The sequence below is a fragment of the Clupea harengus genome, chromosome 4 (assembly GCF_900700415.2).
Source record: "Clupea harengus chromosome 4, Ch_v2.0.2, whole genome shotgun sequence".
Taxonomy (NCBI): domain Eukaryota; kingdom Metazoa; phylum Chordata; class Actinopteri; order Clupeiformes; family Clupeidae; genus Clupea; species Clupea harengus.
In genome coordinates, this window is record NC_045155.1 from 13,519,220 (window position 1) to 13,537,282 (window position 18,063).

General features: G+C 44.8%; 1 protein-coding gene across 5 annotated transcripts in view; it reads left to right on the forward strand.

Moving 5' to 3' along the window:
- The window catches only part of LOC105898925 (voltage-dependent L-type calcium channel subunit alpha-1D), a 64,942-nt gene that overhangs the window by 12,864 nt on the left and 34,015 nt on the right, over positions 1-18,063 (forward strand). For all 5 annotated transcript variants that reach the window (XM_031566315.2, XM_031566318.2, XM_031566317.2 and 2 more), the window contains exons 4-6: positions 12,994-13,133; positions 16,406-16,548; positions 17,395-17,547. In XM_031566315.2, coding sequence (XP_031422175.1) covers positions 12,994-13,133; positions 16,406-16,548; positions 17,395-17,547 — 436 coding nt within the window. The remainder of the gene's footprint in view (positions 1-12,993; positions 13,134-16,405; positions 16,549-17,394; positions 17,548-18,063) is intronic.

The following is an 18,063-nucleotide window of genomic DNA, read 5'->3' on the forward strand; positions in this document are numbered from 1 at the left end:
TGACATTAGTGTAATATCATAAAACACTACGCAGAGCTCACCAGTAATCTGTTCAGATGGAAATCCCATTTTTACCTACTGTTTCACAGCAAGTCTGATCCCCGACACAGGCAAACGATGGTTCTGTTCACCCACCCCTGTGACCAGCTCGGAGGCTTACATCCAGCCACGGTTATCATGGTGGTATTATAATCACAACACCAAATGGGTAAAAATAGTTTCAGCCAAAGACGTCATTGTAGAGGTCATGTGAATAAAGTAGGCTGTGGATGGGCTCATGAAAGAGTCCCTATTACTGTAACAGGAGCAGTTTTTTTTTTTTTTAAACTACAAGACCAGTAAAAGAAGGGCCTGTGTAGTGGTTCTCGGCCATTTGATGTATTTGCATGGATTGAACTCTGTGGTGAACGGTAGCATCGGGGCTCCTGCTGTAGTTATGTTGCCCTCAGGTCAGGTGTTACTTCACCTTCAGTGTGATGAGGTGAACATCATACGAGTTCTACCTCTTAGGAATGTATTAGGTGATGACATGCAGTAGGAAATCATGTTTGTTGTGGGGGATGATCACTGACAGTGGAGACACGCTTCATGTAATTGTCCAATCACAAGGAAGATGTTTGTAAGTATTTAGGAAGGTGCAGATCCATCTGGCAAGTTAGTGCTCCATGCATGTGCTTTGCATGTCTGTTTAAACATGTCTCCTCCTGCATGTTCTGACCTGTGGTGAGGTGCTGTTTTTCTTTAGATTTTCCTTCACATATGTACATGTGTATTTATATGAATTTGTGGGAGTTTGTGTCTCAATGCCTCCTTCCCACAAATCTTACATAAATAAAGCACCTTGCTGCCGTGACAACCGTGGCCATGGCGACCTGTTGGTGTCTCCGAGGAGATGCTGCAGAGAAAGAGAGATAGTGAGAGTTGTTCCTTCTGCAGGCCATTAATCCTAGCAGCAGGTCTCTCTTTTTCTCTGGGTCTTCTTTTATCTGTTAGGCAGCAAATTGTACCCCACATACAGGATCCTTTCACTGCATAATTGCGTGCTGTTTGTGTTGCAATTGTCAAGAGTTATGTCTATAATTTCTAGTCTGAGAGACTTACAGTGATCTCGGTGCCTCGACAATTTGGCAAATTATACGTGAATGATGCAAAGTGATAACAGATTTTTCATGTAATTTAGCCTCTGTTCACAAACAGTTGTTGGATGTGGATTGTGCCTTAATGGTGACAGCTGTGTCTGTGTGTACACGTATGTACGTATATTCACAGATAAGATTTCCCGGTCCCGAGGAAAGAGCTCAGTGTGGTGAAAAGTGTTTGAAATAAGGTCAAGATGAGATATTGTTTTTTTTTTTATATAAAAGCCAGAGAGAGCGAAGCAAGAGAGATGACAGGAGGGGAGGAAGGCAATGAGGAGGAGAGGAGAGGAGAGGAGCAGAGATTATCTGGAGATGAGAGGAAGAAGAGACATGTCAAAAGGAAACTGATTAATCAAGGAGAGAATAGATAAGAGCAGAGCAGAGGAGAGAGAGAGAGTGGATAGTTGGCCCCTCAAGAGCATTTAGTGACAGCCTACACAAGTGTGCCACTAACAGTTTAAACCTGCTTTATAAATGTAGTTTATATCCACATAAACACATTAGTCCCTCAGTGGCCCCTAAACACTGCCTCTTCTTTTCATTTATTCTCTTTTCTTCTGCTCTTTTTTCCCCCCTTATCTCCTCTCTCCCCTTCTTTTCTGTTCTCCCCTCATTTCTTCCCTTCTGTTCTCCTCTTGTCTCCTCTCCTCTCGTAAAATCCCGTTCTTTTCCTCTCTTTTCTCTCTTCCTCGTCCTCATCTCGTCCCATCTCCTCTCTCCTCTCGTGTCTTTTCATCTCTTACCCTCCCCTGTCCCAGAGTCCTCTCTAATCACCTCTCCTCGGCTCTCATCTGCTCTCGTGTCTCATATCCTCCCTGTGTCACCGCCACAGCACACTAATTGGGTTAATGAGTTCCCCAATTGAGGCAGACAGGCTGATAACATTTGCTGTGATTACCTGTTTCCTCCAATCAAGGGGATCTCCCTTAACCACTGACCCCCTTCAGTTCCAACGGGCACCAAGGACACTGGCCAAGACTTCAGCTTTGATTCTTTCGGCTGAATATGGCCAAGCTCCTCTCTCAGTGCATTCTCCAGTGCTGCTGGAAAACAGTGTGTATGTGGTCTCCATTTTGGGAGGTCAGTTGAGGAGGTGTTGGGTAATTCCATGCCATTTCTCTTGGGCTCCTAAGTTGTTCGTGGTTGCTGGACTCCTGCTGAGTTCCCTAATTGTGTCCCTAAGTGTATCCTTTGATTGCCTGTGATGAGGTAGCTCAAGGGTGACTGGAAATTTTCGCTTATCACATTGGAGTGGAAATCCTGTTTGGCTCGGCTTATCTTTGAGTGGTTGTATTGAGAGGTCCACATTAGGGTTAGGGTTAGGAAGGATTCTGTCTCCGCCTTGATCTTTCAATTTTTTGGCTTGATCTCTCTCTCTCTCTCTCTCTCTCTCTCTCTCTCTCTCTGTTTCTCTCCTTCCTCCCTCTCCGTCCTTCTCTGTGCGTGTATAGACAGTCTGCCTGATTGTCCTGTTTAGAAGGGTCCAGTCAATCAGAAGGTAGTCAGAGAGTAAGAATATCAACAGATTTACAAGAATGATGGAGAAGATAAATACTGATGTTCAAAAGAACTGAAATGCTGGGATAAACATTTTTTTCTAGCCACTTGAGAAATGGGAAGGGTCTATGCACTCTCACACGCATGAACAAAAATAGGTTCCAATGGTTTATTGTACACATGTTTGTTAAGTACATTTGGTATTTAGTTCTTGTGACATTCATAGTTAAACAAGCAGATGTTTGAACAAATGTCCTGCTCTTGAGACATGTTGTACAAGTACATAAAGTCAGTTATCATTGCTTACCAAACCTGTTTTTCTCTCTCTGAATGCCAGTCTGGATAGGGCACTTTGCCATGAAAGACATCAGCTCTGAAATAAAACGGTTGAAAACATCTTTTCATCTCAGTGGCTTTTGTTAACTGAGGAACAGCATGTCTTCCATCTGACTCTTTTGACTTCATTGTGTTGCCAAGTCCATCTGGGTGAATTGCTTCAAAACACTGTCTGGATTCTGAGTACATGCCTCACTGAAATACAAGGTCTGTAGTGTGGACTCAGTTCCCACATCCCATTGGATGAATGAGGCTTGTGTTGATTAGTTGCCCTTGTGCTGCTCTGCTTTGATGTGCAGTGCAGCACACTCTCCTCCATCATGGCTCTATTTATCTTATTAGGGCAATCATGCCAGAGGTAATGGGGCCTAATGACCTCCACAGACAGGTGCAGGAACACACCCGGATGCATACACACCCATGCATGGAAACATATAGGACTACACACAAGCAGAAGCATCAGACACACACACACACACACACACACACACACACACACACACAGGCAAATACATGGATTGCTACTAGGGGTTGTCAATAATGATTATCTGGGACCAAAAGAGAACGATAACCAATATTTCCGGACGATATCTGAATGCTTTAAACATTTGAATGCTTTTTTTTTTGGTTTGAAAACAAATAGGCTCTGACAACATGAATCCTTTGAATGCACTCCACTGGCTGATCTCTTCTCTCTCTGAATCCATCTAGAAACTGGTTTGAGAAAAAGGCAGGAAGACTGGAAAATTATTTTGAATGTGTGCATGGGAAAATTACATTTCAATTATAAGCCTACAATTCTTCCTACAATACAGCCTACTACAATACTGACCACAGTTGGCATTATAGATTATCTGTGAGGGTCACATTTGAGCTGTAGCGTGTGTGCCAGCGCGTGCACGTTCCATCGAAATGGTGCACAAGAGAGACGGGGCCAACTAAAAGTGGGCTAATACTGACTTTGTGGTTCCATTGCTCTATGGTTATCTTATTTCGGCCACGCAACAGATGCCTATCGCTATTTCAAAAGCATTCAGTTATCGGACAAATTACAGCAGTCATTGCCTAAGAAATAAAGCAAATTGAAATCATTTTGTCTGCAATTCCATTTTTAAGTATGAAATATCAAACTTTAAAACTAGTCCACACTTTTTCTGAAGCTGCGGGGAGATTCTTTTTAAAGTTATTTTTGTGAAAAATGGACAGCTCACACAAAAGTAAGATACCGTGTGGATGGACTTTGATAAAGTTAGTGAAAATACTGTTAAGAACAAACTGTGTGTTTCAAACTTTTACTTGAATAACTCGACTTCCATGATGAGGATGAGGCTCAATGCAGAAACATCAAAGCGGCAAAAGGGTATTTTCAGCTTTGCCGCAAGGTTCTGACATACGGTGCGACCACAAGTGAGCTGAAGTTTAATTTCGTTAACGGTTGCTCAAATGATGAAGGCTGGGCTTTAAGGTACATTTCTTTGAATGTTTTATTTGAACAGAATAAATATTACCAGGCTATTTGTTAAAAAGAAAACATTTGTTTTTCAAGGTCAGACAACGTTGTCTGTCTCAGCCAATGAGATAATTTTGTGGAAAGAATGTTAGTGTTACCAATAATATCTTTACATTTATTGGGAATTTAGATAAAAATATACAGACGATAATCAGATAAAGATTGCAAGTATTAGCTGATTATCTAACGACCAGATAATCGGTCGACCCCTAATTGGTAGTCACACCCAAACACACACATCCCCATTTCTCATCAATGAACATGATGGTGTGACTATTGATGTGTGCTTGTCAGTGACATCACTTAGCCTGGTGAATTGAGTTTCTGCTTTTTTTCCCCATTTCTCTTTCTCTCTCTCTCTCTCTCTCTGGGTGCTATGGCTGTCATGTGCCAGTATCAGTGACATCACCCCGTGGCAGCAGCAGGTTGGCTGGGAAGCGGATGTGAGAGGGTGTGTGGGTGTGGGTTTGAAGAGGGGGTGGTGTGTGGCCGGAAGGGCCCATGTGATGGTGGCTCAGGGAGCCAGTGCTGCTGGGAGGCCTGTGCAGGTCTGTGCTGTCTGTCCACTCTCATTAGCCTCAGCTGAGCCACTTACACCAGGCCAGCTTCACGCCACTGCTGCTGCTTCTGCTGATGCACCTCACACCCATCCCATCATCCATCCATCCACCCATCCATTCATCTATCCACCCATCTATTCATCCATCCATCCATCCATCCACCCACCCATCCATCCATCCATCCGTGGGGCTGCTGGGGCATGAGCTTGACCCTGCACTGGGATTGATCACAGCCCAGTGGGGCATCCAATGCTGGCTCTCTGCATGAGGCCAGTGAGCTCCTCCTGGGATACGTACAGCCTCCCTCTTACCTTTTATCCTTTTCAAATACAGGAGCTTGCCTCCTGGAGGGCAGGAATAGCACAAACATGTGATTCATAAGAAGTTCACAAGAAATAGGAAATAATTGTTATGTGGGAATATGTACTCCTCAGGATCCCTGTTATCTGTAAGATGTGGAGAGAGCTGATCCGAATGATAGCATTCGTGGATCAACAGAAGATTACGTTGAAAGATAAAGTAAAGATTATTTTTGGGTCTTATCTTACCTGAGCAGAATATTAGCGACAGTCCTCCTTTTTTTTTATTCCCTTTTGACCACTTCTCCCTCTCTTTCTCTCTCTCTCTCTCTCTTTCTCTCTCTCTCTCTCTCTCTTTGTCTTGCACTCCCACACAGACCTTTCTTTCTCTCTCACCCTCTTCCCCCGTGTCTCTTCTTCTCTCCCTCATCTACTGTCTTGAGTGATTCAGAGGAGAACTGCCATCAGGAGATTCTGATTCACACTGGCTGGAATTCTCTGACAGTAAAGGATCTTTGCATTGGCCACTGTGTGCTGCGAGACTTTTGGCTTAATCAGGTGACCCCAAAAGCTCTCAGCCTTCAGTGCTGCTCCACTCATTTTCCACTCTTTGCACTCTTATCAAGATCAGGGGTTAGGACTTAGGAGCGGTTACGTAAGATTGGTATAAACCTTTAATACTTTTGTCTGCTCTGTAGTAGAATGGGCCAGTGAGGATATACCATACCACACATCATATTTGTGTGTGTGTGTGTGCGCGCGTGCGCGTGTGCTTTTGACTCGTGTTTGTTTGTGTATGTGAATATATATTTGTGTGCATGTACTATTTGTGTACCCTTGTGTAAGTGAGTGTGTGTTATGGTCTTTGAAGTGTGTTTGTGTGTTTGTTTGTTTGTTTGTATTCAAGTATGTGTGTGCGTGCGTGCGTGCGTACATGTGTGTGTGTGTGTGTGTGTGTGTGTGTGCATGTGTCATGTCCCAGCCCTGGGCCCGGTTTTCACCCATGACCTTAGTAGCCCTTCCAGTCTTAGACAGACTGTGTTAATGAAGCAGCACTAAGCTCTGTGAAAAGCTTTTACAAGCCAATGCAGCACAACACAGCACAACTGAGCCCAGCATCCCTGCCTCTCAATAGCCCTCAGCTCATGCTGTCTGCCTCAGAACAAAGAGCCACACAGTGGGCTTGGCTCTGGCAGCTCCAGATGAATAAAAATGAGAGAGAAGCTCTCATGTTTCTACCTACTGAAATTCACTGTGTGCACCTGCGCAAGATTGGCTTACACACTCACTCACACACACACACACACACACAGACACACACACACACAGATATATATGCACATTCAAAGTGTATATACACAAACAGACACACACACACACACACACACACACACACACACACACACACACACACACACACACACACACACACACACACACATACATATATGCACATTCACAGTATATATGCACATTCACAGTATATACACACACAGTGGCTTAGGACCCAGTGAGCAATGCACTGATGCATATGCACAATCACAGACATATGGTCAGGCACACTTGAGTTCACATGCACACCTGTAGCGCTCGGAAATCTTTGCAGTTAGGTGAGTCACAAGTAAACAGATACTTTACTTCTTCCTCTCGCTCTCTCTCTGTCTCTCACACACACTTTTGAGTGTCAAGCTGGGGTATTTGCATACAGGCATGCTTGGGCTTTCAATCAAGTCCTGTCTTGGTTTCCATAAAAGAGTAGGTTATGTCCATGGCAACTTTATAATGATGTGGGTGACAGGAGGAATTAAACAAATAGGAGAACCGAGAGAACCTCTCTCTCTCTCTCTCTCTCTCTCTCTCTCACTCTCTCTCTCTCTCTCTCTCTCTCTCTCTCTCTCTCTCTGAGTGGCCCTCAAAGTGTGTGTATTTGATGTTCTTGCTGTGATTCCGTCTCTATGGTTCTCTCTGGGCCAGCAGTGAGAGGTCAGACAGCAGAGGAAGAGCAGGTGGACTTGTGTCAGTGGCACTTGACCACCTGCTCTCCACCTACCACTGTCAAAAACACAAAGCCAAGCGCACACAAACACACATACAGAAAGAGAGAGAGAGAGAGAGAGAGAGAGAGAGAGAGAGAGAGAGAGAGTTGGATTGAGAGACAGAAACATGAGCAGGTGTTTCATTCTCTTTCATCTGTGCTGCAGCATTACCTCTTTCATGTGCGTGATGTGGGCTCCAAACCCGCGCCCACTCCTACACGAGCCACACACCGCCCCAGTTGGCAAAGATCAGCTCTGCACTAAAGTAATACCCCAGCTCTCATTCTATCCCCCCAGTAGCCATCTGATTGGCCCAGTTGAGCGCTAATGCGCTGACCCCTGTCTGTGCTCCTCGCCTTCTGCTAATTGAGGCCACTCGCTCCCATTGTCACCTCTAATCTCCTCCGCACAGGCCCGTGATTTACCTCTGATCCCCAGAACGGGCTTCACAGCCCACTAAGTCACCCCCCAGCCCTCCTGTATGGCTCCTTGCCTCCTCCTCCTCCCCACCCCAATCTACACAGGCCACAGTGTGGCTTTAAGTGCTCCATTGACACACGGGTGCTATTAGCCCTGGCTGTGGCAGACGGCCCCTCTGCTTGGTCAGCTGTTGACCCAGTCAAAAAGCAAAGCCATCTCCCAACTAAAGCAAACAGGGAGAGGGAGGGTTGGGAGGGGGAAAGGCATTCAGCATTCAGGCTGTCGTGGGCAGCAGCAGCGTCCTGTGTTATCAGTGCTCACACTCGTCCTCTTTCACTGTTCTCTCTCCTCTCGCCACTGTCACTGATTAATTCTCCAGCGGAGATTACGACACCAGCCACAACCCATGGGTGTTTGTAAGCCTAGTGTGGGTGTGTGTGTGTGTCTGTGTGGGTGTATGTGTGTGTGTCTGTGTGGGGGAGGGGAGCAGAGTGAGTGAGTTTGTCACACACCTGTAGATCTGTGGGTCTTCCTGTCCACATTCCCCTTCAGCGCTGGCTTCACCAGCTCCTCCTAGCGTGGCGTTATCCTCCCGGTGGCGCCGGAGTTTGCCAACTCTCGCCGCTAATCTGCACGTGAGCATCCCTCCCAGCTCGCCGCCCTCTGCCAGGGGCCTGCCTGCCTGCGCCGTGAGACGCCACACTGCGCCGCGTGGGCACGATTACGCCCGGGCACAGAGTAAACACCGCCACGGCCTGGCCTGCCATCCAGGATGACTTAATGCTCTTTTGTTGAATTAATGGAAGGGCTCAAACATTTGGGGATGGGCCGCAGAGGCAGATAAAAGAGAGCATGCTTTCTATGGGCCGTTTATTAAAAGCAACAGAGAACAGATGCAGGCAGCAGTGGTGGTAATGGAGGCAAAGCAGAGCAGTGTGTGTGTGTGTGTGAGTGTGTGTGTGTGTGTGTGTGTGTGTGTTTGTGTGTGTGTGTGTGTGTGTGTGCTGTTTTGGTCAGATTACGTGACTTAAAACGGCCTCCTCCCTGGGTTTTGTATACAGTGGAGAGCAGCATTGATACAATGGGCCCATGACACACTGACACAGTGTTTTTTATTTTATTTTTTTCAGTGTACACCACATATTAGTCTCTGAAAGCCAGACTGCGCTTATGGTGGATGTTGAAGAGAAAAAAAACTATTACAGTAATATCAGTATAATGCTTTCTCATACTGTAGATATAAGTAGAAATAAGTACTCATGTTTTGCACACATCCCAGTATTTAAAAGCCCAGTGAAACAGCTGCTGGAGCACTATGTTGCTACCTGAACTGACCCGCAACATTAGCCCCTGTCATTGCACACACAAATTAGGGAAGGGTATTGGCACAGATTTGATTCTGATTCACAAGCTTGTGATTCGATTCAATCCGATTCGCTCAGTTTCTGATTGGATATTGATAGGATATGAAATACTATACAGCAGATTTTTTTATATTTAGAGAGATGTTTAAAAATACATCTCTTCCTCCGCAGCTCTGGCCACTCGTAGAAATGTTGGAGCTGTTCCATGTTTGTGAAAAAACATTGTCAATTGTAAAAAATGGAAAACTAGACAAATGCTTAGCAAACACTGGTATGTGCGCACCTCTGCATGGTACCGATGTCTTCAGATCATCAAAAAACAGGATGTCTGGTCGCCTTACTCTAAAGGGAACACAAGTTTACAAATGCAAAGTGACTGGAAACCAAATACTTTTTATTTGAGGCATATATGGTTATAGTTGCTTTAACAGTGAAGCAATGGATGCAACAACAGATTTTCCTCTATGCGTTCGCAGTTTGCATCGGTTGAATGAGAGAGCAACATCTATTAGGGAGGAGTGGTAAATGGATTTTCTTTAATATGACAGCTGCGCTGTGTTTAACCATGAGGAACCTAGATAAACAAACAAGAAATGCATACTAGCCTAAAAGTCAGATCAAGAAATGTTACAGATTGATATTGATTTGAATTCATTATAAAAAGCGATTAATCGATAAAATGATATTGTTGGACACCCCTAATGCACATCTGCCTACAAGGGCCATTATGAAGCAGGCAGAGGTCAGGGGAAGAAGATGGCAGTAAAGGCCCACTACACATACCTCTGCCCATCTTCATGAGGCCTGTGCAACCTACCTAGATGCTTGTATACTCTATGCTCACAGTCAGCTTCACAACCTCTCAGAAGTTAGCTGATTTTTCCCCACCAGTATAATAGTTGCTGTAAGTGGAATCCATCCTATCTGCTCCGGTGGCCCCCACAGTCTCTCAGACACCTCACAGTTACACCTTTTCTCAGTCGCTTTGGTGCAATTTTCGGATCAGAATAAAAATTCTCAGAACTGTGTGTTCAACCTCCACATCATCTAGTCACTTGTGCACATCATAAGAGCTGTTTGTCATTCTTTTGAACATTTTACACATTCACGGCAGAAGTGTATGTACAACCATCTGCTGTTTGGTCTAACCCCAAAAACATCTATGTATATATTCATTGTGTAAGTCATGACATGCAAATGGGTTAAACCAATTAACATTGTCAACAATATGCTTCATCAGTTTCAGTGACATGGTATTTTGGCCAAAGGGCTAAATTACTTGCCATTCGAACCTCGATTGTTGTTCAAAAACGAGCGTAAAACCTCCTAGGCCACCAAGCCAGAGTGGATGTGCCAGGTCAGCATGAGGGGAAATCCAGTAACAGAGTGCCCTCTATATCAGACAACAATGTGTTCAGTCATATTGTCACGTTTGGGTTTTGCAAAACACAGATCTTACCTTTCTCACGTATAAATCATCCACAGGGATCTCATTCACGAGATCTGGAAGGATTCTGTGAGAAGCAGCATGCCAGATTACGTACTGCATGTGGTCATTTAGGTCAATGTAAACATTCTCCACAAACACAGCATTAGGTGTTTTTGCTGATACAGTTCTATCTATTTTATTCAGTACTTAATCCAACGGCAACGTTCTTTTCTGAATGAAGGTATAATGTCTATGATTATCATGACTGGATAACACTTGATTCTCAAAGAATGTATGTGGCATGCAAGATTGTCCCATTGTTCTTGAGCAGGTTGTTATTGTTGCTACTGTCTCATGTGATTTTCTGCATCCTGCTACATTTACATGCTACATTTAGTCATTTAGCAGACGCTTTTATCCAAAGCGATGTACAAAGGAGAAAACAATCAAGCTACAACTAATAGAGACAATAAATACTACTTTACATAAGGAATAAAAAGTGCAGAAATGTAACTACTGTAAGAGCGAGTTAAGTACTTGTTAGAGGAGATAGCATTAGAGGAAAGATAAGGAGAGGTAGGGGAAGGGAAAGGAAGTGCTCTTTGAAGAGTTGGGTCTTCAAGAGCTTCTTAAAGGTAGAGAGGGACGCCCCTGCTCTGGTAGTGCTAGGCAGCTCGTTCCACCAACGTGGAACTACGTATGAGAATAGTCTAGATTTCCGTACTTGCACGGATGGCAGTGCTAAACGACAATCATTAGACGAATGCAGCATCCGGGGGGGTAACATTTGCCCTTACAAGAGCATTTAATTAAGTGGGAGCAGAACCAGCAATCACTCTGTAAGCAAGCATTAAGTGACATGAACTTAATGTGAGCAGCTACAGGCAGCCAGTGGAGCTCAATAAGTAGCGTGGTGACGTGTGCCCTGTTCTGTTGGTTGAACACCAGACGCGCCGCCGCGTTCTGGACCATCTGTAGTGGTTTCACTACAATATTCTTCAAGAGCCTTGTTGAATTGAAATTTCAGTGACATGGATATTATCAACATGCTTGAGAATGATATTCAGTTAGTAAGGGACATACAATAATCTGGGGTGGTAATAAATTACTGTGAATGAAAAAGATACAATAAAAAGCACTTTGGAAATAAGGACTACACTTCCAGGATATAATTGTTATATTGACTAGACTAACAACAAGACTAAAACATTTCTTGATTACAAACCATGACAAAAGGACTTGCATTTTGGTGGCACTGACACATTCACTGACATAATTACTTACTTTTGAGACATAATCTAAGCATTTTGAGCGAGTTATGGGCTTTTGCAGGTAATCCATTATGTGGTGCTGTTTGTACTAATTGTTTCGAGAGAAGCCCCAAAAACATACCAAAGGGACTGAGAAAAGCTGTACCCTGGAACCCTCTCATTACCGTATGTGATAAGCGTGGCTGAGCACACCAGACAATTTCATAAAGAGAGGAGGCAGTATCGCGTGAATAGCCAGTGGAAATCACCCCATCCAACCCTCCAGCCATAAGTCTTCCTCTCCACTCACCCCTCTACCCCTCGTCCCAGCGGATCTGTGCGCATAATCGCTTTACTGGCTGGGCGTGGATGACCGGCGATGATGAACAGAGAGATTTTGTTGTTAGAATGGGATTAATGTAGTCATCCAGGTTAATTGTGGCTGCACTTGCTGCAGCGTTCATCTAAAAACAACCTGTATCCTCCGTGTGTGTGTGTGTGCTTGTGTGCTTGTGTGCTTGTGTGTGTGTGTGTGTGTGTGTGTGTGTGTGTTCTTGTGGGTGTGTGTGGGTGTGTGTGTGTGTGTGTGTGTGTGCTTGTGTGTGTGTGTGTGTGTGTGCTTGTGTGTGTGTGTGTGTTTGTGTGTGTGTGTGTGTGTGTGTGTGTGTGTGTGTGTGTGTGCTTGAGTGTGTGTGTGTGACCTACAGAGGGGTTGTCGTAGGTCTTTGCTCAGGTGCTGTGCTGGGTTTTTGCCAGGAGATTGGTCATTAGATGGATGTCTACACATGTGTCCCCGGGTGGTGCTTTTTGAAGTGAATAATTGGCTCTGCTATTTTTACATGATATAGCTCACTTTCTCTTTTTCATTCTCTCTTTTTCTCATGCTCTCTCTTTCCCTCTCTCTGTCTGATTGTCTATTTGACTCTTTACTGTGTCCCTCCTCCTGATTGGTGCTTGCACATCACCTGTAGCTTGCAGTAACACTGTGGTTTGCATCACTGCTGTTGGTTTCACACACGCAACACAATGGTTCGGCTGCTGTGAAACTACTGTGATTCATAACAATTCAAGACAATTCAAGTGCAATGAAATCAAATGTATTCCAGACTAACCACTCCTCTTTCCCCCTCCACCGTCTCTTCTGTACCTACAGGAAACAGTAGAATATGCCTTCCTCATCATTTTTACAATAGAGACTTTTCTGAAGATCATAGCCTACGGACTTGTAATGCACCAGAACTCATACGTCAGAAACGGCTGGAACATGCTGGACTTTGTCATAGTTATAGTGGGGTGAGTACTGAACACCCTTTTCTTTTTCTTAGTCCTGTTTCCAATACACAACATGTTTCACTACTTGCTGACACTTAAAGCGGCCTATATGTGTACTGTACTCTGTGTCTGATACAGAGTATATAGTACAGTGTGTGTGTGTGTGTGTGTGTGTGTGTGCGTGTGTGCGTGCGTGTGTAGTGTCTATATACTAATGTGTGCCACCTCCACTAAGCCTGCCTTAAGTCATCCTCTGCCCCCTCCGTGACCTTGGCTGTCGGCCCCCGGTTACCAGTCACACAGATATGAGTGCAGCCAAGGAGTGCAGAGCTCTTACACCCGATCAGCAAAGTTGTGGGCCGCATGCCAAAGGCCTGTGTGTCATGCTGCTCTTCAACACAGACAACAACAACAACAACAACAACAACACACAGAATTCACCTGGGAAGCAACTGTTTACTAATTCACAGACAGTCAATCTCAATGCTCAACCCCTGTAACGGTGCGGCTGCCCGTTACCAATATGGAAATGCATCCCTCAGCTGAATACAACACACTGGACAGCGCGGAGTACAGACACATGTTTTATTTGCACACAAACACTAACCACATATTTCACCGCAATCAGGACGGCATCCACACCGAACATTCCGAGACTGAATGGCCTTCTATTCAACGCATACAAACGTTGAACAAGGATGTAGCCTACAGTGAGTACTTGCCGTGCGGTTTCATAGTGAGTTCCAAATGCAGGGCGGAGGAAACGACCCGATTGGAAGTCGGGAAAGGACCTTTGAACTGTTCAGCATGGAACGTCAGACGTGCCCACGCCAAGTTGGTGGGATGAGAGGGGTGTGTAGTGTGTGTGATTATTTGAAGTGCTTTGTATTAATTAGATATAATGATTGTCGCTGGGTGAATCTGTCGGTATCATTAGAGGCAAAAGTATTTATTGTAGAATCGGAAGATTGTTATTTTTATTGATTGATTTGCGATGTGCAATGGTTTAGGCCGGGGTAAAAAGAGACCGGCGCAGAACATGTCTTAGAGAAGCGAGAGTCTTAGGGGAACAACTTCCCACCCCTGTAGACGACGAAGGTGAATTGATTAGTTTGGAGTGCGACAAATTGTTTACTTAACTTATTATGATTGATAGTTAGTTGTTTCATTTGGAGCTGAATTGTTTAGGGTTTATTTAGTTATTGAGAATTATGGTTTGGAGTTTTTGTTTTCTTTTTTTGATTTTTCTCCATTCTGGCGTGTTTGGCCTTCTGTGAAAGGATAATAAACATTTGCCATTGCCACAAACATCCGAGACACTGCCTCCATTTCGTTCTACATCGCCGCGAGGCCATCCCGGCTACAACCCCAATACAGTGGACTGTATTGGACTGAGGTTTTGGTTTCTCTGTGAGGAAAAATACCCCCCCCTTGTTAGACTTTGGCATTTGAAAAGGGGGGCTTTTTCAGCGTTTTTGTTACAACAGCAGACAGGCGTCAACAGTATCGTCCCCTCAGAGAGTCCATGTGGCTCTCTTGCAGAACAGATGGGGGTGTGCATGTCTGCAAGGGCTCTTCTGGGCATTGAATTAAAACATGTCCTTAGGGAAAACAACCTTTCCAAATGGGCACAGACAACATGGTCATCTCTAGGTCAGCGAAAGGTCACAGAAATGATGTAAATGAATTAAAAATGAACAAGTGTTTATTAATTTAATTGGAAATATTCAACCTTGAGGTCAGGCTTTTACAAGATGCAATTTGTGCAACTTTGCCTTGAAGCCTTGATTTGTACTTACATTTAATTTTGTTTTGCATTGGCTGACCCATGCCTCTCAGAGATTCTATCAATCTGTATTCAACTAAGGCTAAAGCCCTAAACTAAGGCTGCAAACTCTTACATATGTATATCTCCTTACATTTACTATATATATATATATATATATTTTTATGTGAGTATATATTATGTGGATTCATTCTTTGTTTTTTGGCAAAGTCAGTATATTAGTACATTTAACCTATTACGTTCAGTGTATAATATCCACATCTTCACCAGTTTAAGTCGGTGAAGTGTGACAGTGGCGCTTGCGGCGCTGCTAAGTGCACATGCTCAGTTGGTGAGCTTGTGTAAGTGGTCTTCTACACTTAACGGTCGGCTGGGCTGAATTTGGAAAACACAGTAAATGGATGCATGACCGACTGGCTCTGTGCCTCAGGGAAGATGTTTGTTTGTTTGGGTAAACAAAAAGGGCATGGCATACTGTTGTACACACACATACACTCACTCACACACACACACACACACACACACACACACACACACACACACACACACACACACACACACACACACACACACACACATACAGGTACTACAACTACAACTGCCTCCCTTATTACTATACTCTCCACATTCTGTCGCCCACCATCTGCCCCCTCTCCTCTTCACACTGGCCTTTCTACATAACAAACCTGTTCGCCCAATGCAGCCTCTATCCATGGAAGCACGTATGCATGCACATTCTTAGTGTTTCACAATATTAGATCACAAGCACACACATACTATAAGAGTCATAGGTGTGCTGAAAGGGAAGTTTTACAAATATAAAAGAAATGCTTTTCTTTTTAAAAAAATTAAAAGTTTCATGAAACTCCGTTATGCATACCCCCCAGACACACAGAGCAAAGAGACAGACAGACACACATTAAAACACACACAAACACACACACACATACATCTGTATTCACAGTTGGACCTTCACATTCCACATCAGAGACTCTACTAACACAGACAGCCCCCCCCACCCTCTATTGCTGCCTTTCAGTTTAAACTACTGAGGTGTCACAGACTGCATCTATAAAGAAGAGGGGGCGCGGGAAGTGAAGGAACTGTTGGGAGGTAGAGGAAAAGAAGTCAGGACGAACAGAGGCCTCGTCGCTCAGAAAAGACATCTGTCAGAAGTCAGACATAGATCTGCCCTCAGATCTCTATGAGTCAGTCTGTCTGCTCTCTCTCTGAGTTAGCACTCAAAGAGTGAATGAGACAGTGGACACTGGAGGCAAGACATGGAGAAGTCACATCACCCCTCACAGCACTCCACTCGCTAGATCTCCACACAGAACTTGATTTGCCTGCAACAGCATTCGTTTGAGACTTGAGGGGGCAGTTGTGTTTTTTGAACATTTAAAAGAGGTAACTTGCCTTGCTTTTATCTTGAAAACTTGATCATTTATTTGTTCATTGTGTGTGTGTGTGTGTGTGTGTGTCTGTGTGTGTGTGTGTGTCTCTACAGGTTGTTTAGTGTGATACTGGAGGTGATCACCAAAGAGGGCGACGTGGCGGGTCCAGGCGGGGGGAAGCCAGGGGGGTTTGACGTGAAGGCGCTACGAGCTTTCCGGGTGCTCCGTCCCCTCCGTCTCGTCTCGGGAGTGCCAAGTGAGTGCCCCCCGATCGCTCACACACTCTCACTGTGACACACACACTCAGTCCCTCACCCTCACACTCTCTCTCATGCAGTCTCTCACATACACTCTACATGTTCACACACTCTCACTCACACTCCCACCCTTGCCAATCCAAATCCACTCCAGCAGTCACTCTGTGCTCTCACTCACTAACTCTATCTGACACCATCCTTCTCCCCTCCTCACAATGGACTCTCCTCACCTCACGCACATATTCACTGAGTCAGTCACCTACTTGTGATGCTCATTTAGTATCAACATCAACATTCACCTTCATATTTCTACAGTGTGTCTGATAAGGCATTGATCAGGAATACAATGACGATGGGAAACAAATGTGCCTGTGTTGTGCTGGATGTCATCTAAAGAAGTGGTGTTTCTAAATTTGGCCTGGAGATCCTAAAAGTAGTCCTAAAAGTTCCTACGTCCATACTGTCTTATTCATTCATTCATTCATTCATTCATTCATTCATTCATTCATTAATTCACTCATTCACTCATTCATTCATTCATTCAGTCATTTAGTCATTCATTCATTCATTCCTTACGTTATTAATTCATACTGTTGTTGCTACATCTGTTTGTCCTTAGCTAATTGTTATTTGCCTCGGTGAGTTGCCTCCGCTAGTTGACACATTCACTTTTTCAGGCCCCACTGTTGAAGTCCCTGTATGATGTGGAGTGTTGCCTTTTCACACCAACAGTGTGTTCAGTTTTGTAGTGTCACATATGCTTCCATCACTTCCACTACTACGGGTCTGAGACTCCTGAAACAAGCATGATTGACTATTCCTGATTATTTGTGCTCCTACCCCAGGCCTGCAGGTGGTCCTGAACTCCATCATCAAGGCCATGGTCCCCCTCCTGCACATCGCCCTCCTCGTGCTCTTCGTCATCATCATCTACGCCATCATCGGCCTGGAGCTCTTCATCGGCAAGATGCACGCCACCTGCTACCTGCTCAGCACAGGTGGGTGTCCCTGCCGAGGGGTGGGGGGATCTCTATCTGTGGGCTCCGGGGTCTCCTCCAGCCCAGATGGCCCTCCGTTGGCACAGAGGAGGGGGGGAGGTGGCACGGAAATAAGAGCTGAGCTCCGGGTGCCACTTCCCCCTTAGGACGGTGAGAGAGTGCGGTGTGACTCAGCAGAAACATCCAGCGCGCGGATGCAGAGGCAGAGGAGGGTGACACAGGAGGATACGGCAATATGGAGGCACACTCGCTGTGTGCCCGTGCCCGCTTTCTACTGTTCTGTGTCTCTTTCGGGTTAAGCTCAGTCTCACTATGTCTCTCTTTTTCCTATATCTGAATTGAATTGGCGGTGCATCCATGACTGTCTGTCTCCCCTCAAGCCTGTGTCTTACATTTCTTCTTTTTACCTGATACGTCCTAGTATGTCCCCTTTGTTATCTCCCCAACCTTCAAACTGGCCTCTTGCTTTTTTCTGTGTCTCGTTCTGTCTTTGTACTCTCTGTCCTGACCTCCAGT